The sequence below is a fragment of the Sus scrofa genome, chromosome 8, assembly GCF_054392235.1.
Source record: "Sus scrofa isolate SSC_HxYL_T2T_F1_AM1 chromosome 8, Sscrofa_HxYL_maternal_Yorkshire_Landrace_v2.0, whole genome shotgun sequence".
Taxonomy (NCBI): domain Eukaryota; kingdom Metazoa; phylum Chordata; class Mammalia; order Artiodactyla; family Suidae; genus Sus; species Sus scrofa.
In genome coordinates, this window is record NC_139390.1 from 82,187,753 (window position 1) to 82,213,307 (window position 25,555).

General features: G+C 42.2%; 1 protein-coding gene across 1 annotated transcript in view; it reads right to left on the minus strand.

The window, feature by feature from the left end:
• MND1 (meiotic nuclear divisions 1) overlaps nucleotides 1–25,194 on the minus strand; it is a 73,134-nt gene extending 47,940 nt beyond the window's left edge. The window contains exons 1-6 of the mRNA XM_005653580.4: nucleotides 25,099–25,194; nucleotides 18,210–18,398; nucleotides 14,868–14,909; nucleotides 11,848–11,913; nucleotides 8,918–8,975; nucleotides 5,437–5,585 (exon numbers count right to left, since the gene is read on the minus strand). Of these exons, the coding sequence (XP_005653637.2) occupies nucleotides 5,437–5,585; nucleotides 8,918–8,975; nucleotides 11,848–11,913; nucleotides 14,868–14,909; nucleotides 18,210–18,398; nucleotides 25,099–25,194 (600 nt within the window). The remainder of the gene's footprint in view (nucleotides 1–5,436; nucleotides 5,586–8,917; nucleotides 8,976–11,847; nucleotides 11,914–14,867; nucleotides 14,910–18,209; nucleotides 18,399–25,098) is intronic.
• Nucleotides 25,195–25,555: the final 361 nt, after the last annotated feature.

Sequence of the window (25,555 nt, forward strand, 5' to 3'; positions counted from 1 at the left end):
GGTTTTCTTATGTACTATGAAATCCAAAGCCAAGGCAGTCCAAGGCTAGGACAGTGTCTCAAAAACGCTCTCTGAGACCTAAGCCCTTTTAACCCAGGCCCTGCCATTCTGAGGGAACATCTTTATTCTAACACCTGTTACCTTAGGATTACAATATGATTTCATATCCATCACAGAGAAAAGAAGAAAGGGTTTTGCCTTTGTCAGGAAGGTAAACATTTTCCCAGAACCCTCAAAACTACATCAAAACTGGAGTTCCTGTCTTCATGCAGTAAAAAGGAATCCAACTAGGAACCATGAGGTTTCAGGTTCGATCCTGGCCTTGCTCAGTGGGTTAAGGATCTGGTGTTGCTGTGACCTGTGCTATAAGTCGAAGATGCAGCTTGGATCCTGTGTTGCTGTGGCTGTGGCACAGGCTGGCAGCTGTAGCTCCAATTCGACCCCTAGCCTGGGAACCTCCATATCCCACAGGTGCAGCTCTAAAAAGCAAAAAACAAAAATAAAAACAAACAAACAAAAAACCCCCCACCTGTTTCCCATTGCCACTTTTATTTTTTTATTTTTTTGTCTTTTTGCCATTTCTTGGGCCGCTCTCACGGCATATGGAGGTTCCCAGGCTAGGGGTCTAATCGGAGCTGTAGCTGCCGGCGTACACCACAGCCACAGCAATGAGAGATCTGAGTCTCGTCTGCGACCTACACCACAGCACACAGCAATGCCGGAACTTTAACCCACTGAGCAAGGGCAGGGATCGAACCCACAGCCTCATGGTTCCTAGTCGGATTCGTTAACCACTGCGCCACCACGGGAACTCCCCCATTGCCACTTTTAGATGTCAGGGAATCTGGAAAGATTAATTTTTTTTTGGCAAGACACACTGCTCCCTCAACATAGTGTTTTGTCAGTAATGAAGAAGGGGGCAATGTTTATTAGACAGGCAACCAGCAGTATTTGCTAAAGCAACACATTTTATTTATGGTAAAGCAAAAAACTTTATAGGATTTTAGAGATGGGCAAGACAATAAGCTATGGAGCTTGAGAAGACGTCTGAGGAGAGATGTTTGGAATTGGCTAAGTAGAAAGGAAAGACAAGGGAATTCTCAAAGGGGATAAAAGTAAGAACAAAAAAACATGGAGTCAGGAAAATGTAGTAAGGCCTAAAAATAAATTACCCTGTATAAAGTTTTGAATTGCACAACTAAGTTAAAAAAAATTGTTGAGTGATGAATATGCATGTTGTTTCCTAGCAAGGAAAAAAAAAGGCAACATCATAGATAAACAAGGTCCTACTATATAGCACAGGGAACTGTATTCAATATCCTGTGATAAATTATAACAGAAAAGAATCTGAAAAAGAACCACTAACTACACTTCAAACTAACACAACACTGTAAATCAATTATACTGTCCAATAATAATAATAATAATAATAATAATTGCTGCATCACATTTAAGAGATGAGACATGGGCAAAGGATATAAATGGGCATTTCTCCAAGGTGATACACAAACGGGCAGTGAACATATGCAAAGATGCTCATGATCAGTCTTCATGGAAATGAAAATCATAACCATAATGAGATACCACTTCACACTCACTTGGATGGCTAGAATCAAAAAGTCAAGTAACACAGTTCCTGTTGTGGCTTAGTGGGTTAAGGACCCAATGCTATCTCTATAAGGATGTGGGTTCAATCCCTGGCCTCACTCAGTGGGTTAAGGATCCAGCATTGCTGTGGGCTGTGCTGTACATGGCATATGTGGCTTGGATCCTAGTTGCTGTAGCTGTGGCACGGGCCTCAGCAGCAGATCCAATTTGACCCCTAGCCCAGGAACTTCCATATGAAACAGGTATGGCAGTAAAAAGAAAAAAAGAAAAAAGAAAAAAGTCAAGTAACAACAAGCTTTGGTGAGGATATGATGAAACTGGAACGTCCATACACTACTGGTAGGAAGGCAAAATGATGCTGCCACTTTAGAAAACCATCTGGAAGTTCTTTACTCAATTAAATATAATGTTATCATGGGACCCAGAAATTCCCAAGAGAAATGAAAATGTATGTCCACACAAAAACCTGTATATGAAATTTTATAGCAGCCTTATTCATAATAGTCAAAAGGTGGAACCAACACAAATGGCCATCAACTGATGAGTTAGCAAACGAGCTGTGGTATATCAAGATAATGGAATATTACTTGACCATAAAAAGGAGTGAAGTACTGATATATAATACAACATGGATGAACCCCGAAAACATTTGCTAAATGAAAGAAGAAAGTCATGAAAGACACACTCTGTATATGATTCCCTTCATATGAAATGCTCAGAACAAGGAAATCTATAGAAACAGGAAGCAAATGAGTGGTTGGCTAAGGCTGAGGCGGGGAGGTAGGGTGTTATGACCTTAGTTCAAACCATTTCTTTAAAGGTGGATTATTACAGCAACTTAACTACCTGGTCTCCTGCTTCTATTCTTTGTTCATTGATGAATTCCAAGTGCCTAGCACAGTATCTAGCACATAGAAGAAAATGGGTATTCAAGAAATTTGTGGTTGTTATTTTGACTTCAAGATCTGTGCTTCTTTCCAGGTTTTTTTCTTGATTGATTCTGTGGGTATGTATCTATCATAGGAGGAAAGTGCTACTCAGCATCCAAGCCCTCTCCCAACTCTGGGGAACTGCAGGCATCATAAGGAGGCAGCTACCTTCCAGCACGGAACCTGGGAACCCCAATTACTTACTTGCCTGTTCCCCTGGCAACTAGAGGGGCAGGCACATGACCAAGGCTTGGCCAATCACAGGCACCTTCCAGAGCTGCGACTCAGAGCTGGGACAGAAGTTTCTTGGTGGTTTTCTGTTTGTTTTATTTTGGTGGCAGCAACATCGGGTTCTTCAGCCAAGGCCAGGAGGGCCCATGAAATTATCTTCTGAGGTCTGCAGTGTCAACAGAGCTAGGAGCAGAGTGCAGGGCTCTGAGGCAGCGTGTCCTCACCAGCCAGGCTTTGTGGTGTGCTCTGGCTCTAAGTACCTGCCCTCTGCTCCCACCAACTTTTAGAACTGGGTGTCCCCCCTTCCAGTGACTCTGCAAGTCCATCTTAGATCCTTCAATAAACTTTTCTGCTAATGTCAGCCAGAGTCGGTGTTGCTTGTAATTAAGAACGATGACTGAAAAAAGGCTCCCTACAAACTTAAACCTTTTTAAATCCAGGAGCATTATTTTAAAGGTGGTGTTTCAGGAGAATTTTCCTGTGAAGAAACACAATCTCACATAACCTCTAAACAGAGAGAAATTCATTTACTTTACCAGCGTTGATTAACTTTTCCTGTTCTCATTTCCTTCCAGAAAATCAGGATTTTTCCTCTCTTCACCCCAAAGTAAGTGCACAGTCCTTTTCCCAAAAGGTTCATTTTTTGCCTATATAGGGGTCCCTTCTTATCTGTGGTTTCAGTTCCCATGGTGTCAGGTACCTGTGGTCAACCACAGTCTGAAAATATTAGATGGAAGACCCCCGAAATAAACAATTCGTAAGTTTTAAATTGTGTGCCACTGGAACAACGTGATGAAATCCTGCTCCATACACATGGGCCGTGAGTCATCCCTCGGCCCAGCATGTCCTGCCCGTTATCACTTAGTAGCTACCTTGGTTACTGGGTTATTGTCATGGTGTCACAGCACTCATGATCAAGTGGCCCTGCTTTCACTCAGTAATGACCCCTAAGCACAACAGTAGTGATGCTGGTGACTCGGATGTGCCAAAGAGAGGTCATTAGAGCTTCCTTTAAGTGAAGAGTTAAAGTTCTCAACTTAACAAGAAAAGAATAAAAGTTATATGCTAAGGTTGCTAAGATTTACAGTAAGAATGACTCTTCCATCCATGAAATTGTGGAGAAGGAAAAAAATTTGTGCTAGCTTTGCTCTTGTGCCTCAAATTGCAAAAGTTACAGCCACAGTGAGTGACGAGCACTCTGTTAAGATGGAAAAGGAACTAAATTTGTACAATAAGGTATTGTGAGAGACAGAAATCACACCCACATTGTCATTGTCCTGTTTTATCACTAGCTATTGTTGTTAATCTCTTCCTGTGCCTAATTTATAAATTAAACCTTATTATAGGTACACATATATTGTAAAAAACGTAGCATTTATAGGATTCAGTACTTTCCATGATTTCAGGTCTCCACCAGAGGTCTTAGAATGTATCTCCTGCAGAAAGGGGCGACTACTGCACTGTAAGTTCACATGATAATCCATGCCATTAGTCTGATAAAAGGATAAAACAATAGTTTATTAAAATGTGGTGGAATCTTGGGACCATATGCTTGGAAACAACCAAGATTTCCTTCAGTAGCTGAACGAATATGCAAGCTGTGGCGCACTCAATGGGAAGGAATACTTTTCAGCAATCAGAAGAAACGAGCTATCAAGCCACCCAAAGGCCACGGAGGAAACTTAAATGCACATTGCTAGGTGAAGGAAGCCAATCTTCTTCCTTCTGAAAAGGCTGGACTATAAGGATTACAACCAGAAAGAGCAAAACTTTAGAGACTGTAAAGATGTTAGCAGTTGTGAGGGGTTAGGGGAAAGGGAGGGCTGGAGGAATAAGTGATGCACAGGAGATTTTTAGGGCTGTGAAACTATTCTGTATGAGACTGTGATGCTGGATAAAGGACATTTACGCATTTGTCAAAACTCATGGAATGTACAACACTAAGAGTAAACCCCTAATGTACACTACGGACATTGGTTAATAACAAGGTATCGAAATTGGCTCATCAACTGGAACAACTGTACCACACTAACATAAGATGTAAAATAATAAGGGAAATTGTACACTTGCTGGGAGACAGGGATGGTACTTGGGAACTCTCTGTACCTTCCCACCAATTTTTTTATAAACATAAAAAGAATTAAAATACTAGACAGCAGGATCATGGTGTGTAAGAAGATGAAAGTTAAAATATTCCAAGGTCCTTGCACTCTTTGGGAAAAAGAGATGTTCATTATCTTAAGACTCTGGGTCAAATAATTCATATTAAAAATGTAACAGAAATCACTAAATGAAAAGAGGATTCAGTAAAACAAATGTCTGGAGTTTCCATCGTGGCTCAGTGGAAACAAATCTGACTAGTATCCATGAGGGCACAGGTTCCATCCCTGGCCTTGCTCAGTGGGTTAAGAATCTAGCATTGCTGTGAGCTGTGGTGTAGGTCGCAGACACGGCTCTGATCTGGTGTTGCTGTGGCTGTGGCGTAGGCTGCACAGCTCCGATTAGACCCCTAGCCTGGGAACCTTCATATGCCGGGGGACCAGCCCTAGAAAAAGGCAAAAAAAAAAAAAAAAAAAAAAAAAAAAAGACAAAAAACCCCCACAAAAAACAAAAAAACAAATTTCTTTCTTATAAAGCAAGTCTGTTATTTGTCACTATGGTGGCTTACCTGAGATTCCAGAACCTCCAATTTACGCTTCCTGGTGTGAAGAGCTTTACTTGGAAAAGCCCAATAATAATTAGACGTTCCAATTCTCTCACAGTCAACCATGCCATCATCAACCAAGCTTTGAAGAACTTCTTTTACTGACATAGCAGCTAAGAGAGAATTTTTAAAGACTCCATATTAAGACACATCATAAATCAAATTAAAAAGCCAATAACTGGGGAAATGCAGTAACTTTTACAGATCAAGTTAATAAGTTAATAAATAAGGAACTTCTAAAATTAACAAGAAAAGACAAATACTTCAACAGAAAAACAAAATACTTCAATGGGCAACTATAAAAAACATATGGTCAGTAAATAAGAAAAATGTTCAAACAAACTAATAACTGAAGAAATGCAAAATAAAGCATGAGATGTGATTTCTTAACTATCAAATTTAAAACATTAAAAATTAGAATAAAGGATTCAGGGAAATGGATACTCTCAACATGGGTGGAAAAACATAGCCGTATGTATCTAAAACCTTAGATTTATGTATCTCATATAGAAATTCCACTTTTATAAATTCAGCTAAAGAAAACAATGATGGACAGGCATAAAGACAGGCATCCTTGTCAAAGCACTGATTTCAACAGCCCAAATGTGGAAATTAGCCCAATAACTGGACTCTTAAAAGTGCTTTATTGCAATGATATACTACACAGTCATTAAATTTACATTATAAAATATATAATGGCCTGGATATACATACATCCAAAATGCATTACACAGAAAATTAAGTTAAAAGGCAGTATGCACTAATTTGACAGTAGTTATTTTCTTTTTCCTTTTTTTTGGCTGCACTTGTGGCATGTGAAAATTCCCAGGCCAGGGACTGAACCTGTGCCACAGCACTGACCAGAGCAGCTGCAGTGACAAAACTGGATCCTTAACACACTGAGCCACGGGAGAACTACTTGACAGTAGTTATCTTCAATTTTTTTTATTTTATTTTATTTTTATTTTTTGTCTTTTTGCTATTTCTTTGGGCCGCTCCCGCGGCATATGGAGGTTCCCAGACTAGGGGTCGAATCGGAGCTGTAGCCACCCGCCTACGCCAGAGCCACAGCAACGCGGGATCCGAGCCGCGTCTGCAACCTACACCACAGCTCACGGCAATGCCGGATCCTTAACCCACTGAGCAAGGGCAGGGACCGAACCCGCAACCTCATGGTTCCTAGTCGGATTCGTTAACCACTGTGCCACGACGGGAACTCCTAGTTATCTTGAATTTAAGAAATTAAGAGGCAATTTTTATTTTTCTTTTTTTTTGCTCATTTTTCTTAATTTTTTTCCACCAATGACCATGTGTTAACTTTTTTTGGCTAAGGAAACTAAAACGAAACTCCTACGAAAAATTAAACAATAAAGAAACTGAAAGTTATGGTCAGGGATAAGATTAACAATCAGAAAAGAGCTTAAAAATAGCATGTAAAAACGCAAAGTCATATTTCACAAATGTTTGAAAGTCACGAACCATTCTTACTTTCTATTAAGTAAAACTATACTAAGAAATTATCTATATTCTAATGTCCATTTTACTTTACCCAGAGAAGATCCCCCAACTTAAGGAAAATACATTAAAAATTTAAAGATTTAATAAATAAAAAAATAAAATCTACACCAAATGCAGAATATTCAACTTCATTTATAAATAAGTACAAACTGAAATGTCAGAATTCTAGAAATGAAAACGGTTCTGAGAAACGAACTTGAGTATAATTTGGAATAGCCTTTCCTGAAGGTAATTTGAGAATACAAATAAAAAGCCTAAAACTACAAGTCTTTTTCTATTGTATTTCTAGGGACATTTCCTAATGAAACAATAGGAGATGTGGAAAAAAGCTTATGGCAGGGCTGAGGGGGATGAGCAGGTGGAGGAGCACAGAGGAGTTTCAGGGCAGTGACAATACTCTGTAGGACACTTTAATGACATAATGATCAATCCATGTCATTATACATTTGTCCAAATCCACAGAATGTACAACACGAAGGGTCAACACTAATGTAAATTATGGCCTTAGTGTGATTATGATGGATCAATGCAGGTCTCTCAATGGTAACAAAGGTACACTGGTGAGTGACGTTGATAACAGGGGAAGCCAGGCATGTGTGTGGCCAGGAAGCATGTGAGACATCCTATCCCTTCCTCTCAATTGTGCTGTGACCATAAACATACTCTAAAAAATAACTGAGAAAGAATTTATAGATGGTATATTAATTACACATTAATTTTAGCAAAACTGGGGAATAACCCAGATGGTCAACCATAGTTAAGGGGCTAAGCAAATATGGCACAGTACATGGACAAAGAATGAAAGGTTAGGAGATGCAGATGTTATAAATCATTTTGTTAAAAGCAAAGGACATAGGTAAAGTAGATGACACAATGTCATATGGAAAAAATACATGAGCTATAAATGCAGCATGGTTCCCTCTCAGAGAAAGGGACCAGTTCATACTATACACAGATAAACAGATCCTATGAATAAGACATCAAAATGCATCAAAAATGTTAACAGCAGCGATCTCAGAACAGAGAGGTTATGAACAACTTTTATTTTCATTATATTCTTTATAATTTCCAAAGCTGTTAAAATAAACACATACAGTTTATGTAATCAGAAACTGAAGTTTAAAATATACATACATCATACGTAGGGGGCTTAACAGTGACCCTTCAAAAGGTAACTTCTAGAACCTATGAATGGGACCTTATTTTGGAAAAAGGTCTACATAGATACAATTAAGGCTCTGATGGTGAAATCACTCTGTACTTTGGGTGAGTCCCCAGTCCAATGACACGTGTCCTCACAAGAGAAGAGGAGAAAACAAAGGCAATGGCCACGTGAAGGAAGAGGCAGAGATTAGAATGGTGTGTCTATAAGCCCTGCACTATTGGCAGCTGCCAGACACTGGGAGGGAAGCATGAAACAGCTTCTCCCTCGAAGCCTCCAGAGGAAACCAGCCCTGCCAACACCGTGACTTCAGACTTCTGGCCTCCAGAACTATAAGAAAATAAACTTCTATTGTCTTAAGCCACCAAGTTTTTTGTAATTGTTACAGCAGCTGCAGAAAACTAACACACCATGTAAATCACATTTAACAGACACTAGAACATATATGAACAGCTTTTACTTCTTTTGAAGTAAATTATACCCATAAATGTGTATAACCGTGTGTGTGTGTGTGTGTGTGTGTGTGTGTGTGTGTGTGTGTGTGTACACGTGCACAGGAATGCATGCATAGTCCATTCTTGTTTTCCTGGAGTAAATATTCCAAACAAGAATCATGGTTTGTGACCCAGAGACTTTATACAGAGACTTTTACAAACAAACATTCTTCATCTCTAGAAATGTATGTTTCCTTACAGTTAAAGACTATTGCAGGAAAGATGACTTGGCATATACACCACAACATTCTAGCACACACTTGATACTTACTAATGCCTTTTTCTTTGGGAGCAATCTTCTCCATGTCTTTTAACTGAAATACATCTTTCTGTTTAAAAGAGTTAAAAAAAAAAGAGATGAAAAATGCATATTTGTTTTCTACTATATATTTATACCGACTATAATTATGTTTATGAGCTAAAAGAAACTATAATTATCTTGTTCAACACCCTCAACAGAACTTCAAATGGACGGATTCTGCATAAACATACCATTCTTCAAAGTACCTGGAAGGCAGAACATAAAGGTCATCATCCCCAGGAGATATAAAATCTAACTACGATGAGGAAGTTCCCATTGTGGCACAGCGGTAACAAGCCTGACTAGTATCTGTGATGATGCAGGTTCGATCCCTGGCCTCGCTCAGTGGGTTAAGGATCTGGCGTGGCCGTGAGCTGTGGTGTAGGTTGCAGATGTAGCTTGGATCCTGAGGGGCTGTGGCTGTGATGCAGGCCGGCAGCTGTAGCTCCAATTTGACCCCTAGCCTGGGAACTTCTATGCTATGGGTGTGGCCCTAAAAAGCAAATAAACAAACAAATAAACGAAACACCGCAAAAAACCTAGTTATGATGAATCATTTGTTAACGTGAGATAATCAGCTTCTCTGACACTTTGATTTGAAGAAAACACAGTGCTTTGCTTAGCATATACCATTCATCACAGACTTAGCAGTTCTAACTAAAAGCAAAATGACAGCTGTCAAGATTTGCTTACAATTAAGGTTTCATGGAAGCTACACTTAAAATAAGAAAATCATGGAGTTCCCGTCGTGGTGCAGTAGTTAACGAACCCGACTAGGAACCATGAGGTTGTGGGTTTGATCCCTGGCCTTGCTCAGTGGATTAAGGATCTGGCATTGCCATGAGCTGTGGTGTAGGTTGCAGACGTGGCTCGGATCCTGCATTGCTGTGGCTCTGGTGTAGGCCCATGGCTATAGCTCAGATTAGACCCCTAGTCTGGGAACCTCCATATGCTGTGGGAGCGGCCCAAGAAAAGGCAAAAAGACAAAAAAAAAAAAAAAATACAATTCGTGGCTGCCTTTCCGTCATTCACCTATACATGTTACGTGTCTACCACATGCAAAGTAAAACTTATGGTCTCCGGAGGAGACAATTTAGGGGGTGGGGGGATGTGCTTGGGTTGTGGGATGAAAATCCTGTGAAACTGGATTGTGATGATCACTATACAACTACAGATGTGATAAATTCATTGAGTAATAAAAAAGTTAAAAATAAATTAATTTAAAAAAACATTATGAGAAGATGTACACATAGAATATTTAATCTTGGAGTTGCCGTCGTGGCTCAGCGGAAAGAACTCAGGGACTAGTCATCATCCTCACTTACAAACTTTATCGATTTATCTTCCTAATCATATCATCATTATTAATATTTTGCCCTGTTCTGAACTACCAGTGACTTTTAGTCAGTCATTGTACACAAGATTAGTAAGATTTCACTTAGCGGGCAAATAGTTTTTTTAAAAGTCCCCATAATATTTTGCTTGTCTTACTGAGAACCTGCATTATCAAAATGAAAATGTCAAGTATTATCATGACTTACTAACTTCATACTCTATTTTGCCATTTCTCCCATCTTCCTCACATTTGTAAATTATGCAAACAGCCAGTAGGTTGGGGCCAGACTAGATTTTGAACGTCTTCTCAGGTACTCATGATATAGAAGGTAACATTTTTTGTTAGGTCAAAAGTCTGGAGGGAGCTCCCCTTTGTGGCTCAGCAGTAACAAATCCAACTAGCATTCATGAGGACACAGATTCGATCCCTGGCCTCATGGGTTAAGTGGGTTAAGGATGTGCCATTGCTGAGAGCTGTGGTGTGGGTCACAGATGTGGTTCAGACCCTGCATTGCTGTGGCTGTGGCGCAGGCCAGCAGCTGCAGCTCCAACTCACCCCTAGCCTGGGAACCTCCATATGCTGAGGGTGCGGCCCTAAAAAGAAAAAAAAAGAAAAAGTTTGGACCTGGAAGCAAGAAAAGCCAGTATACCGCAATATGATGAAGAAAACCAGCTAGAGCCGGGTGACCGAGTTTGAATCCTGGCTCTGCCACTTAGGAGCAGAAACTTCAAACATATTTCCTGTTAGTGGCAGGCACATATGCCTGGAATAAATTAATCAGGCTTATGTACCATCACATACATATTACACAAACACATGTTTATACATGTAAAGAGGCAGTATTTGCACTGCCTTTATTATTATTATTATTATTTTTTGCTTGCGGCACATGGAAGTTCCCAGGCTAGGGGTCAAATAGGAGCTGTAGCTGCCTGCCCACACCACAGCTTGCAGCAATGCTGGATCCTTAACCCACTGAGCGAGGCCAGGGATCGAACCCATATCCTTATGGATACTAGTTGGGTTCATTACCCACGGAGTCAGTGGAACTCCTTTGCACTGCCTCTAAAATCAGATAAGCCTCCCGGGGTTTTTATCCTAATACTACCACTTCCATTTTTGAGACCCAGGCTGGTATCTTAGGCCGCGGCTCAGCTGTCCAGCTCTGCAGAGTGAGGATAACAATAGCGTTGATCTCACAGGGTTAAAAAGGATAAGATCAGATAATCTGCACGAGTGCTTAGAACTGAGACGGGCACCTAGGAAACACTCAGGAGATATGAGTTGTTATCATTACTATATTTAGACAAAGGGGACACAATCAACTGTATGCTTCAGAAAGATAATTCAGGTGCCAGAGGGAAGAGAAGAAGCCATGAGCACTGGGACAGGGTTCTCTCATGCCCCGCAGCTCACAGGAACCATGACTATTTGTAGAATTTTGTTCCTTCTTCGGGAAATTGGTCAGCAATGATTGCTAATGAAAAGGGTAGAGTTAGTACTGGATGACATATACTTAAGAAAATTACACAAAATACTAAAAACACAATGGAAAACGACTTACCGTCTCAAAAAATATTTCCATCATGCGGGCTCTCTTCTCCTCTGCACTCAGTCCTTTTTTCTTGGACTAAAGCACAAAAATTAAAAAGTAAATGCTGCATTTTTTTTTTAAAAAAAGCAATGCTTTTTAAAACAACGTACTCGAAACAATATTAGGAACAATGCTCAGTCTTCGCGGAGACCAAGAGGTGTAATAACACTCAGAGCCAGGCCTCAAGACAGCTTAACAACGCTACTACTTTACGGCAAGCCTTGCGCTAGGTGCTGCGCTATAATAAAAACTGGGATTGGGACAGAGCCTGGACTTTTGCAAATTCAGTATGTATCAAATGATCCAAGAAGGCCTGTATTTAACTTCAAAAGACGTACAATTTCTCAAAGAAAATAAACAGACACAACTACTACTAATTGACAAACAGCTAGGACATGCTCAGATTGCTGCCTGGCACAGAATGAATGAATTCCACTCGGGAAAGGGAGGAGGGTGAGCTAGGAAGGCTGGGGAGGAGCAGGATTTTGGCAAGTTGAGAAATGGTGAGACGCGTGTCCTGGAGAGACGAAACACAGACACAAGATTACAGAAGTGTGTGGAATGCTCCAGAAAGACCAACACTCAGGGGGAACTACTATACATATGGAGTATGTAGAGGAAGTGGCAGAGGAGATGAGAAAGCTGGTCTGGGGCCAGATTATGGACAGCTGATTGGCCAGCCAAAGAGAGTGGACTTCATTCCAGGCAATGAGGAGCTACTGAGCAATTTCTAAAGTAGGGAGTGACAAGATCAGAGCCACTTCTTGGTATGACAGGAGCATTCCAGAGGGAGCCTGGAGGCAGGAAAGAAGAGGAAAGCCTTCTCCAATTCAGGTTATTAGTACCCCGGAACCAGCCTTTAGCCAATCTGAAATGTAGATTATTAATAAATTTTACTCTGTATTGTAGATAGCGTATATACCTATAGCTGAAGGCCAAGTTTTTCAAAAGCCCAAAACTTCCTCCATGCAAATATTCACAGAAAATAACAGAAGAGGATAAGAACCATTATTTCTAGTTCTCTTGTGGAGAATTCCACACTATTGTTTCTAAAGTAACCTGCATCTCTCTCAAAAATTGCATATGGGATGATGAAGGAACATGAATGGTTAGATAAGAGCTTTAAAATACTTGATAGCACTTAAAAAGCAGAAAGAAAGAAACCAACAACCATAAACCTATCCAACTATAAACATCAACAGACATGAGAGCCTACACTAGTTAGGGGAAGGAATTTGGAACTGCCATTCTGAACACCTTCTGGGTACAAGGCCTTGGAGCCCAGTAACTCATTTTCACAGCAAATTATCCAGTGTTTCTTGATGGATCATATAGATAAAATAAGCAGCGTCAGAGTTCATACTTCCCTTTTTCCTCTGTCCACAAATACAACTGTTCCCCAGGCTGTTCCACTGATCCCCTCATCTCCGCACACCTTTTCTTTGCTCTCACCTGCTTTCGTGGCTTTAACATGCACCTATGCTGAGATCTCAAATTGGGTGCCTGAGCTTCAACTTCACATATGGACCTGCCTGCTGAACAGACTGCAAACTCAGGAGGTCTAAAATGCCCTCTTCCTCTTGCACAATGACTCCCCAGACCTGCTGTTCTGGCTCTTGAGTTCAGTTAGATGCCACCCTGTCCCCCAAGCCAGAGGCCTGGCAGTCACCTGAGGTTCCTTCGTGTCTCTTACTCTACATCCAACCCATCACCAAGTGTGCCAGTATCAGTGCTTAACTGTGTCTCGAATCCACCTGTCAGCTGCAGCCCTCAGTTCAGACCTTCACTATCTGTTTCCTAGAACGTACCTGCCGCCTGCTGACCATGCTCTGCTCACCCTTCAAGTCCACATTCCACGCTGCCCCAAAGCAAACCTAACCACGCCTCCTCCTTGCTTAAAGGAAGTGCTCCCAACCCTCCGGAGGAAGTATCCAACCCCCTACGATGCCATCCAGGACCCTCTGCCATCTGACCCAGCCTCCCCCTCACGGGTACCACTCCCCACCTCCAATTTACAGAAATGACATGAAGAGCCAAGCAACTCGAACGGCAATACAAAAGCTACTTGTAATTCTCCACTTGCAACATGCTTTTCCCCACTTCTCTGCCTTTTAAATGTTGTTCTCTGTCTATCTAAAACACCTTCCTCTAGTGCAAATCAAAACCACAGTGAGACGTCACCTCACACCTGTTAGAATGGCCATCATCAAAAAGACCACAAATGACAAATGTTGTTGAGGATGTGGAGAAAAGGGAAATCTCCTACAGTATTGATGGAAATGTAAATTGGTGCAGCCAGTGTGGGAAACAGCAGTGAGGTTTCTCAGAAGACTGAAAACAGAACTACTGTAAGAACCAGCACTTCCAGGAGTTCCTGTCATGGTGAAGAGGTTAACAAATCCGACTAGGAACCATGAGGTTTCCGGTTCTATCCCTGGCCTTGCTCAGTGGGTTAAGGATCCGGTGTTGCCATGAGCTGTGGTGTAGGTTGCAGACTTGGCTTGGATCCTGCGTTGCTGTGGCTCTGGCATAGGCTGGCGGCTACAGCTCCAATTCAACCCCTAGCCTGGGAACCTCCATATGCCATGGGAAGCGGCCCTAGAAAAGGCAAAAAGACCAAAAAAAAGACAAAAAAAAAAAAAAAAAAAAAAAAAAGAACCAGCACTTCCACTCCTGGGTATGTATCCTAAAGAAACAAAAACACTAATTTGAAAAGATATGTGCATCCCAACCTTCATACTAGTATTATTTACAATTGCCAATACATGGAAGTAACCTAAGTATCCAGTAGATGAATAAAGATGTACACACACACAATGGACTACTACTCAGTCAAAAAAAAGATGTTGCCATTTGTAGCAACACAGATGGACCTGGAGGGCATTATGCTAAGTTCAATAAGTCAGAGAATGACAAATACTGTTTGCTATCACTTATATATGGAATCTAAAAAACACAACAAACTAATGAATGAAACAAAGAAGACGCACAGATATGGAGAGCACACTAGCAGTCACCAGCGGGGAGAAGCACTATGGAGTAAGGGGGAAAAGGGTTATCATGGGATTCTATGAAATCATGGTGCATGAAACTTTTGAAAATTATAAAGCATTGTAGAGTTTAAAGAATCTTTCATTCAATAAAAACACAAAATAAAACAAGAGTTCTTCAGTACCTGAACTGCCTTTGCCTTCCCAAAGAAGAGTCAATATAAAGACCAGTTCTCAATTTTACCACCATGTCTCTAAAGCGCCAACCCCCCAGTCTGAGGCTATTTAGGCTCCCAAACCCCACAACACCCCTTGTACTCATATAAATAATTGCAGGGTGAATTGATCAAAAGAAATTCTGTGATAATCATTTACTGCCATGCTTGGAGAGGTAAACCAGTGAAATCTCAGGTAGGCAAGTTCCATGAAACCATAAACCATGAAGATCTGTTCACTACACATAGAGAGCTAGAGCTCAATACTGTGTTATCAGCCTCCCTTCATGCTGGCCTCTGCAGTATCTGAATAAAGCAAGAAATTCACACCCAGAGAGAAGGCCCATTCAACCTATTTCTCTAGTCCAGTTGTTCTCAAACTGCCTTACAGAGATTAGATCATTTCAGGAGCTTTTAACAACTTCTGATACCCAGGCACATCCTACATGAAATGAATCAAAATCTCTGAGACAGGGCCTTGGCCTCATATTTTTAATATTTCAGGTGCTTTGACTGTGCCCCAGGATTGAGAACACAGCTTTGCTCAGGCCAGAATCTAGAGGTTATGTTAGGGGCTCTGTGAGGCAGTGATAATCCCTTTAGGGCTTTAGTCTGTGGCTGCTTCAGTGGAAAATAGTTCCAAAAGTTCTAGAAAAGGCTCCTAATGTTTTGGTATTATAAACTGCTCCTGTTGTGGCTCAGCAGAAATGAACCTGACAAGTATCCACGAAGATGTGGGTTTGATCCCTGGCCCTGCTCAGTGGGTTAAAGATCTAGCGTTGCTGTAAGCTGCAGGGTAGGTCACAGACAAGGCTCGGATCCTGAGTTGCTGTGGCAAAGGCCGGCACCTACAGCTCCAATTTGACCTCTAGCCTGGGAATGTCCATATGCCACATCTGAGTCCATAAAATGCAAAAAACAAAAACAAAAAAACTGCTCCCTGAGAGCCCCTGGACTCTATAACAATCTACCGCACAGAGGCTGTTGAGATCTGGGAGAATCTAGGAGGCATCTAGGAGAACCTGATGCCCTGAGGGCACACAGCTTCAGGAAAGCCCTCAACAGTCAGCTTAGCAGCTGTGAAAGTTACTCAGGAAACATGGATGAGATCTATCAACTGACAACACTGATTTCAGGCTAATTTATTCATCAGTCTGTTTCTGACTACAAATAGGTTTTATTATTAACCACAGCAGGAGAGTATATGAGTGGAAACGAATCTGACTAGTATCCATGAGGACACGGGTTCAATTCCTGGCCTTGCTCGGCAGATTAAGGATCTGGCGTTGCTGTGAGCGGTGGTGTAGGTCACAGATGCAGCTCAGATTTGGAGTTGCTGTGGCTGTGGCGTAGGCCAGCAGCTACAGCTCCGATTTGACCCCTAGCCTGGGATCTTCCATATGCCACAAGTTCGACCCTGAAAAACAAAAACAAAAAAACAAAAACTTATGAAAAAGGATACCATACTAATCTAAATTTGGAAATTTCCCTTCCCCCAAATCAACAAGATCTCCTGTAATACTTAAGATTAAAGAAAATCCCCATAGTGTAAGTTAGAGATGTACTCAAATGAGTAAGTGAACTCGACTTGAGGCAATGAAAGAACCTTCTCCAATTAGGAGTTACAGCATTCCTCAAGTCAGTCCAATTGATCAACTGCAATAACATTGTGAAAAATTAAAAGTAGGTAATAACTGCTACCCTTGGAAGTGAGAGACCATATTGCATTTCTCCAATTCCAAAAATATGCCTGGACTCAATAACAACTGTTTATGCAGCAAGTGTAACCAAACTGAAACACGTATTAACAGAGAACAAAAATTATCTTTGATCAACAGAACACTAAACTTATTTCCTAATAATGCAGGAAAAATAGGAAGTGTGTATCTTATGAGAACTAGTTTGTTTCATGTTTCTCCATCACGAGGTAAACATCAGAAAAGTTAGTACATGAAACCATTTAGTAATTAGAAAGTGATTCAGGTGTAGAGACAGATTAAGTAAAAAGACAAAAACAGAAAAAGTTAATGCACGTGTACTGCAGAGCTCTCAGCAGTTAGTTCTATCAGGGCAGTAACTCTATAAAAAATATATCAGGGAGCACAGGTTCCTGATTGAAGTGGGGGCCTGTTTGGCTTCCTACACCAGTGTGTATGCCCAGGTGGCTGGGCTGTTAAGTTAAACCACAAAGAAGCCGTTATCAGTTATAACTACATCTGGACAAGTACCTACAAATAAACGCCATGCAAACTAGATCCCTGTCCACCATTAGCTTAATAAAATAACGGCCACTTAATTAAGATATTAAAAGCTCAGATTCATTTCATTAGAGGTTGACTCCACCAACAGAAGAGATGCGGGGGCGGGGGCGGGGCGAGCAAGGAAGGAATAGGATAAAACCTGGGAGGTTTATAAAAAATGATTTGATGAGCGGAAAGACATCAAATTCACAAAGGGAAAGACAATTTGGAATCTTCCCAGGACTTAACCTTCCATCCTTGCATGCAACAAAGACTCAGTGCTTCCCTAATAAAGCGACTAACTCCCAACCAACTAGCAGTCCCTTTGAAGCACAAAAGGACAGGGATTCCCGCCTTTCGGTAAAAACCAACGCATTTTCGCAGAAATATCTAAGTGGCACAGTGTGCAGATTCGTTAGGTCACCCTGGAGACTACGCGATTCTGAAATGTACTCTAGTGTTATAGCGTCTGCAACCACGCAACCGTCCGAGGTCAAGCGGGTCCCTGGGCAACTCTGCGCCCCCTCCTCCTGTGCTCGGTCGGGGGCGGGAGCCTAGGCGCTGTGCTCGGGCAGCGACTCGTGGTCTTGCTTATGCTGCTGGCTTTAGGAAATACTCGGGGCACGTTTTCCAACGCTCCGTATTGAACTAACCCGCCCGGGAGGGCGCTGGAGCACGAGGGCGGGGGTCCCAGCGCGGCGCCTCAGCCTCTCGGCTCGGGCCGCGGGGGTGGGAAAGCGAGGGACAGCCGAGGCGCCGACTTGGCGCGAAAGCCGGCACCGCTGCCCGCCCGGACGGCCGACGCAGGGCCGTCCGACGCGGCCAAGAGGCTCGGCGGCCCCGCCACGGGGGTAAAGGGTACCGGGGAGGGCGCCCCCAACTCTTACCATGGCGCGGACGGCACGTCTTCCGGGGGCGGGGCATGTGCGCCGCGAGGGGCGGGGCGGGCCCCGAGGTTTTGATTTTGGCGCCGACCCCGCCCCCGGGGCGGAGCTGCGGCGGGGAGGAGGTGAAGGAAGCCCAGAGAGCGCGCAGCGACCCCTGGCGGCCCCTCCAAGAGGCTGGCCGGGGCCTTCCTGGGGGCGGGGCCCGTTTGGCTCCGAAGGTCCGCGCGAAGGGGAATCGAGTTGCCGCGGAAAGAGGAAGATGCAGGCAAGCAGGGGAGATTCAGGCGAGTAAAGTCCCCTCTTCTCTCCCTCTTGGTGACTGTGACTTTTTTTTTTTTGGAGAGGAAAGCCCTCGCCTTTACGTCTTCGCTCAGCGGAAACGCGGCCTAAGTTTGCCTTTATTTAAAAACACGCAGTTTTGTTGCAGGGGAAGGAAATCCATCAGGATTTGCGTGGTTTGGAGCGGACTTTCTTCTAATTTCACGCCTTAACTTCTCGCTTTTTTTTCTACTGCTTTTCTAGCTTTTTAAAATCCCTTTGTTTGTATGTTTGACTTTTTTTTTTTTTTTATGAAGGAGACCGAATTTCAAATCAAAATGGTCGAAAATTTGCTACCGCATTACTTGACAAGAGATGACGATTCGGATCAAAAGCTCAGGACCCTCCTCCTCAAGATGCTAGAAAATTAACTCAGACTTTTCAATTATACTGAAAGTTATTGTACGATATAGATATATATTTTAAAGGACATTAAGTTTACTAGAAATAGAGTGGCATCTAAAACAAATTTATATCTGCTATTGTTTCTTACAGAAGTAAGGTAAGGGATATATTGAATTGCTTAGGGTTTCACTAATTTAATATTTCTTAGAGCTCGATATTCAGTTGTACAACATGAAATAATTTTAAAACTGTGAAAGTGTAGTCATTTGGCATTCTAATTCTAGTATTAGAAAATGTGTAATTAAGGCACCATACCCTAGATTTCTCACGTGTTGCTCAAGATACAGCCAAAGTAGGTATGTTAGTAAAAAATTGAAGGGATATTTAAGAAAAATATTAAGTAATTATGCACGTGCTATAGAGTTGTCAGAAATCATAAAGGTGGAGGTTCCTGTTGTGGCTTAGTAGGTTAAGAACCCAACATAGTGTCTGAGGAAGTGGGTTCAATCCCTGGCCTGGCGCAAAGGGTTAAGGATCCTTGTTGCCACAAGTTGTGGCGTAGATCACAAATGCAGCTTGGATCTGGTGTTGCTGTGGTTGTGGCAAAGGCCTACAGCTGCAGCTCCAATTCAACCCCTAGCCTGGGAACTTCCGTATGCTGCAGGTGCAGCCACAAAAAGGAAAAAAAATAAAGGTGACATTTGTGGGAGGCCTCGCCTTTATCTGCTCCCAGGCTGCTTGTTCCATCAAGAATAGCCTTTCTTCCCCTGGGTGACTCCTACCCATCCTTTGAACAGCTCAGAGGTAGCACCTAGGAATCTTTTCCTCTCTGCCTCCTCACCCCACCCCACAAGCAGATAAGATCTCTGTACAGTTGCATCACAGCACCTCAGATCCATTTTGTAATTATTTACTTGAGCAGCTTCCTTATGATATCAACTTCTTTCTGTGGCAGCGACTAAGCACACCATTTATTTGGTATCACTAAGGCCTAGCATGCCTGACACATGATAAACATTCAGTAAATGTGGATTAAATAAATGTACCAGCTATCTAAAAACACCATCTTGTCATTGACTTAGGGATATCTAGACATGGTTTTCAAGTAAAAAAACGAAGGGTATTTTACTTTAAAAATATTTACATCGAGTAGTGCTTTCCTATTTACTATTTTCACCAATGGAATTCTGAAATTATCTGATAGACCGTTCAGATGTCTTCAGACACTCCAAGTTTTGCAATATTATGGGCAAGCAGATGTACTATGTAAAGTATGAAAGCAAATAAGTATTTGTAGCATCGTAATTCTGGATCATGTATCCACCGTCTAGCATTTGTTATGGTATCCAAATGGTCTTTATTGATTGATTGATTGAAGTATGGTTGATTTACAATGTTGTGTTTATTTGTGCTGTACAGCAAAGTGACGCAGTTATGCATACATATACATTCTTTTTTATTTTCTTTTCCATTATGGTTTGGTACAGGATATTGACTATAGTCCCCTGTGCTATACAGGGACCTTGTTGTTTATCTATATAATCGTTTGCATCTGATAATCCCAAACTCCCAATGCTTCTCTCCATTCCCCCCACAACAAGTCTGTGGTCTATGTCTGTGAGTCCATTTCAGTTTTGTAGATAGGTTCCTTTGTGTCATATTTTAGATTCCACATATAAGCAATAACATACATTGTTTGTCTTTCTCTAACATGCTCAACTTAGCATGATAATCTCCAGGTCCATCCAGGTAGCTGCAAATGGCATTTGTTTATTGAAAAAAATTCTTGTTTTGCAAAAACTTGAGGCACACATTAACTTCATTTTCAAAAAATTTAAATATCCGGGGAGTTCCCTTCATGGCTCAAGCGGTTAATGAACCCGACTAGGATGCATGAGGATGTGGGTTTGGTCCCTAGCCTCGATCAATGGGTTAAGGATCTGGCATTACTGTGAACTGTGGTGCAGGTCGCAGATGCGGCTTGGATCCCATGTTTCTGTGGTTATGATGTAGGCTGGCAACTGCAGTTCCAATTCAACCCCTAGCCTGGGAAACTCCATATGCTGCAGGAGCAGCCCTAAAAAGCAAAAAAAAAAAAAAAAAAAAAAATTAAATATCTGCTGCCTACAAAGTATGTGAGGATGAACCAGCCAGGCCACACTGTTTAGCAGTTTATATTCCAGTCAGTGCTTCTGTTCCACCTGGGCAAGTGGCCCTTGCCCTAGACCTTGCTCCAGAGGCCATGTTGGCCCCACTCCAGCCACATCCCTCCCTGTGGCCGAGAGTCTGCAGGGGCAAAGGGGCATGCCCCTCTGTCCCCACAACCTTCCTTCTAGATGGGAAGCTGGGAACCCAGGATCCTCTGCCTATATCTTAATTTGAATTCTGAGAAAAACAGAGCCTGGGGCAAAGATGTGCCAGTATAGGCAGACCTCATTTTATTATGCTTCACTTTATTGTAGGCATTGTGTTTTTAACAAATTGAAAGTTTGCACAAGCTTTTGACCAGCAAGTCGATTGGTGCCATTTTCCAAACAGCATCTGCTCACTTTGTATTTCTCTGTTAGATTTTGGTGACTCTTGCAATAGTACACATTTTTAATGATAACTTTATGTGTTATGGTGATCTCTGATTGGTGATTTTTTTTTTTTGCAATTTTAGGGCCATACTCTCAGCCAATGGGAGGTTCCCAGACTAGGGGATGAATTGGAGCTACAGCTGCCAGCCTACACCACAGCCACAGAAATGCAGGATCTGAGCCGAGTCTGTGACCTATGCCACAGCTCATGGCAACTCTGGATCTTTAACCCACTGAGCTAGGCCAGGGATCGAACCCACGTCCTCATGGATGCTACTCAGGTTCGTTAACTGCTGAGCCACAAAGGGAACTCCTTGATGTGACCATTGTAATTGCTGTGGAGTACCACAGGCCACACCCATACAACACAGAGAACTTAACTGATAAATGTTGTGTGTGTGTTAACTGCTAACACAACATCCATTCTGCAGCTTATGGATCAAGGAGTAATTTTGACTTTTAAGTCTTAAGAAATACATCTTGTGGCTTAAAGACTAAACATAAGACATGACACCATAAAACTCTAAGAGGAGATCACAGGCAAAACATTCTCTGACATAAATCGTACCAATATTTTTTCAGGTCAGTCTCCCAAGGCAATAGAAATAAAAACACAATTAAAAAGTGGGACCTAATCAAACTTACAAAGGAAAGCAAAGGAAACCATTAACAAAATGAAAGAATCTGATGGATATCCACGAGGATGCAGGTTTGATCCCTGGCCTCGCTCAGTGGGTTAAGGATCTGGCGTTGCCGTGAATTGTGGTGTAGGCCATCAGCCAAGCTCCAGTTCGACGCCTAGCCTTTGAACCTCCATATGCTGCGTGTGCAGCCCTAAAAAAATAAAAGACCAAAAAAAAAAAAGAAAAGAAAGAAAGAAAGAAAACAAAGACAACCTACAGAATGGGAGAAAATGTCTGCAAAATAAGTGACTGACAAGGGCTTCATTTCCAAAATATACAAGCAGCTCATGCAACTCAACAAAATAACAACAAAAACCCCAAACAACCTAATTGAAAAATAAGCAGAAGACCTAAATAGACATTTCCCCAAGGAAGAGATACAGATTGACAATAGGCACATAAAAAGAATGGTCAACATCACTAATTATTAGAGAATACAAATAAATAAAAAAACTAAAACAAGGTTGTTGAATGTCAGAATGGCCATCATGAAAAAGTGTACAAATAGCAAATACTGTAGAGGATGTGGAGAAAAGAGAACCTTCCTACATTGTTGGTGGGAATATAAGTTGGTATAGTCACTATGGAAAACAGTATGAAGGTTCCTCATATACAGTTACTATATGATCCATCAATCCCACTCCCGGGCATATATCCAGACAAAACTATAATTCAAAAAGATACATGGTCCTCTATGTTCACAGCAGCACTATTCACAATAGTTGAGACAAGGAAGCAATCTAAATGTCCATCTACAGATGAATGAATACAGAAAATATAGTACGTATACCAAATAGAATACTGCTCAGCCATAAAAAAGAATGAAATAATGCCATCTGCAGCATCATGGATGCAACTAGAGATTCTCATACTAAGTGAAGTAAGTCAAAAAGAGAAAGACAAATACCATATGATATCACTTATATGTGGGACCTAAAGTATGACGCAAACGAACCTATTTACAAAACAGAAACAGACCCATGGACAAGAACAGACTCGTGGTTGTCAAGGGGGCGGGGTTTGGGAATGGGAGGTGGGGCTTAGCAGTGTAAGCAAATGTATTGTATATGGAGGGGATAGACGAGGTGCTACTGTATAGTACAGAGAGCTATATCCAAAGTCCTGTGGTAAACTGTAATGGAAAAGAATATTTAAAAAGAATGTATATATGTAAATGGAATCACTTTGCTGTACAGCAGAAATTAACCCAACATCGTAAATCAACTATTCTTCAATTTTTTAAAATACATTTTGTAAAGCTATAGCTGCCATAGGTAGTGATTTCTCTGATGAATCTGGGAAAAATTGCAAACCTTCTGGAAAGGATTTACCATTCTAGATGCCATGAAGAACATTCGTGGTTCATGGGAGGAGGTCAACACATCAACATCTACAGCAGTTGGAGAGAAGTTTATTCCCACCCTCATGGATGACCCTTTGAGGGGCTCAAACCTTCAGTGGAGAAAGGAGCTTCAGATGTGGTGGAAAAAGCAAAACAGCTAGAATTTGAAGCCCAAAGATGTGACTGAATAGCTGCCATCTGATGATAAAACTTGAACAAATGAAGGAGTTCCCATCATGGCTCAGCAGAAATGAATCTTATTAGGATCCCTGAGGACGAAGGTTTGATCCCTGACCTCGTTCAGTGGGTTAAGGATCCGGTGTTGCCATGAGCTGTGGTGTAGGTCAAAGACGAGGCTCAGATCCTGCATTGCTGTGGCTGTGGTGAAGGCCGGCAGCTATAGCTTTGATTCAACCCCTAGCCTGGGAACCTCCAAACTTGAACAAATGAGGAGCTGCTGCTTATGCATCTTATGAGGAACAAAGAAGTGTTTTCTTGAGAAGGAAAGTGCTTCTGGTGAAGATGCTGTGAAGATTGTTGAAGTAACAATAAAGGATTTATATTATTACCTAAACTTCATGGATAAAGCAGTGGCAGGGTGTGAGAGGACTGACTCCAATTTTAAAACAAGTCCTGCTGCGTGCTACAGAGAAGTCGTTTATGAAAGGGGCAATCTGTGTGGCAGACTTTGCTGTTTTATTTTAAGAAATTGTCACAGGCACTCCACCTTTCGGTGACCACCACTTTAATCAGTCAGCAGCCACCAGCATGGAGGCAACACCTTCCATCAGCAACAAAATAACTCACTGAAGGCCAGATGATGCTTAGCATTTTTTAGCAATAAAGTGGGTTTGTTTTGTTTGTTTGTTTTGGCTGTGTCCAGGGCGTGTAGAAGTTCCCGGTCTAGGGATTAAACCCACACCACAGCAGCAACAGAAGCTGCTGCAGTGACAACACCAGATCCTTAACCATCTGTGCGACAAGAGAACTCCAGCAATAAAGGTTTTTTTTTTTTTTCTTTTCCTTTTTTCAGTGGCTGGGCCTAGGCATATAGAGGTTCCCAGCCTATGGGGCGAATCAGAGCTATAGCTGCCAGCCTGTACCTCAGCCACAGCAATGCAGGATCCAAGCTGCATCTGTGACCTACACCACAGCTTGCCACAATGCTGGATCCTTAACCCACTGAGACAGGCCAGGGATCAAACCCAAATCCTCACAGAGACTATGTTGGTTTCTTAACCGAGCCACTCATTTATTTGTTTGTTAGGGCCACACCCAAGGCATATGGAGGCTCCCAGACTAGGAGTCTAATTGGAGCTGTAGCCACTGGCCTATGCCGCAGCCACAGCAACGTCAGATCCCAGCCACGTCTGCAACCTACACCACAGTTTATGGCAACGCTAGATCCTTAACCCACTGGGCGAGGCCAGGGATTGAACCCACAACCTCATGGTTCCTAGTCGGATTTGTTAACCACTGAGCCATGATGGGAACTCCTCACCGTTTCTTCTTAAGGATTCTCTAGCCTCATGTTATTGAACTGTTTGTTCTTCCCCAGACAGCTTATGTTCTCTTGCTTTCTTTTAGCAAGCGTTGGCTCCAACATCACCACTCTGTCTTACCCTCAGCAGGGGTGCATTCTTAGCTGCCAGCATCTCGAGCCCCACCCAGAAACCTCTGCCACCCTCCACTCCTGGTAGGGGGCTGGGCACAAGCATGGGTCTCAGGAGTATATAAGGATCTGCACTTACCCAGAGAGCATCCTTATGCCCAGGGGAAGGTGACATTAAGCAGCAAATAAACACTACCACAGGATGAGAGGCCACAGAAGGAAGGAAGGAAAAAGCCTTTCTCATTCTTTTTTGAACAAGGGGCCCCACACTTTGATTTTGTTCCAGGCATCCCAAATTATGTAGCCGTGGAGTTCCGGTCGTGGTGCAGAGGAAACAAATCTAACTAGGAACCATGAGGTTTCGGGTTCAATCTCTGGCCTTGCTCAGTGGGTTAAAGATCCAGCGTTGCCATGAGCTGTGGTGTAGGTGGAAGATGTGGCTCAGATCTGGCGTTGCTGTGGCTGTG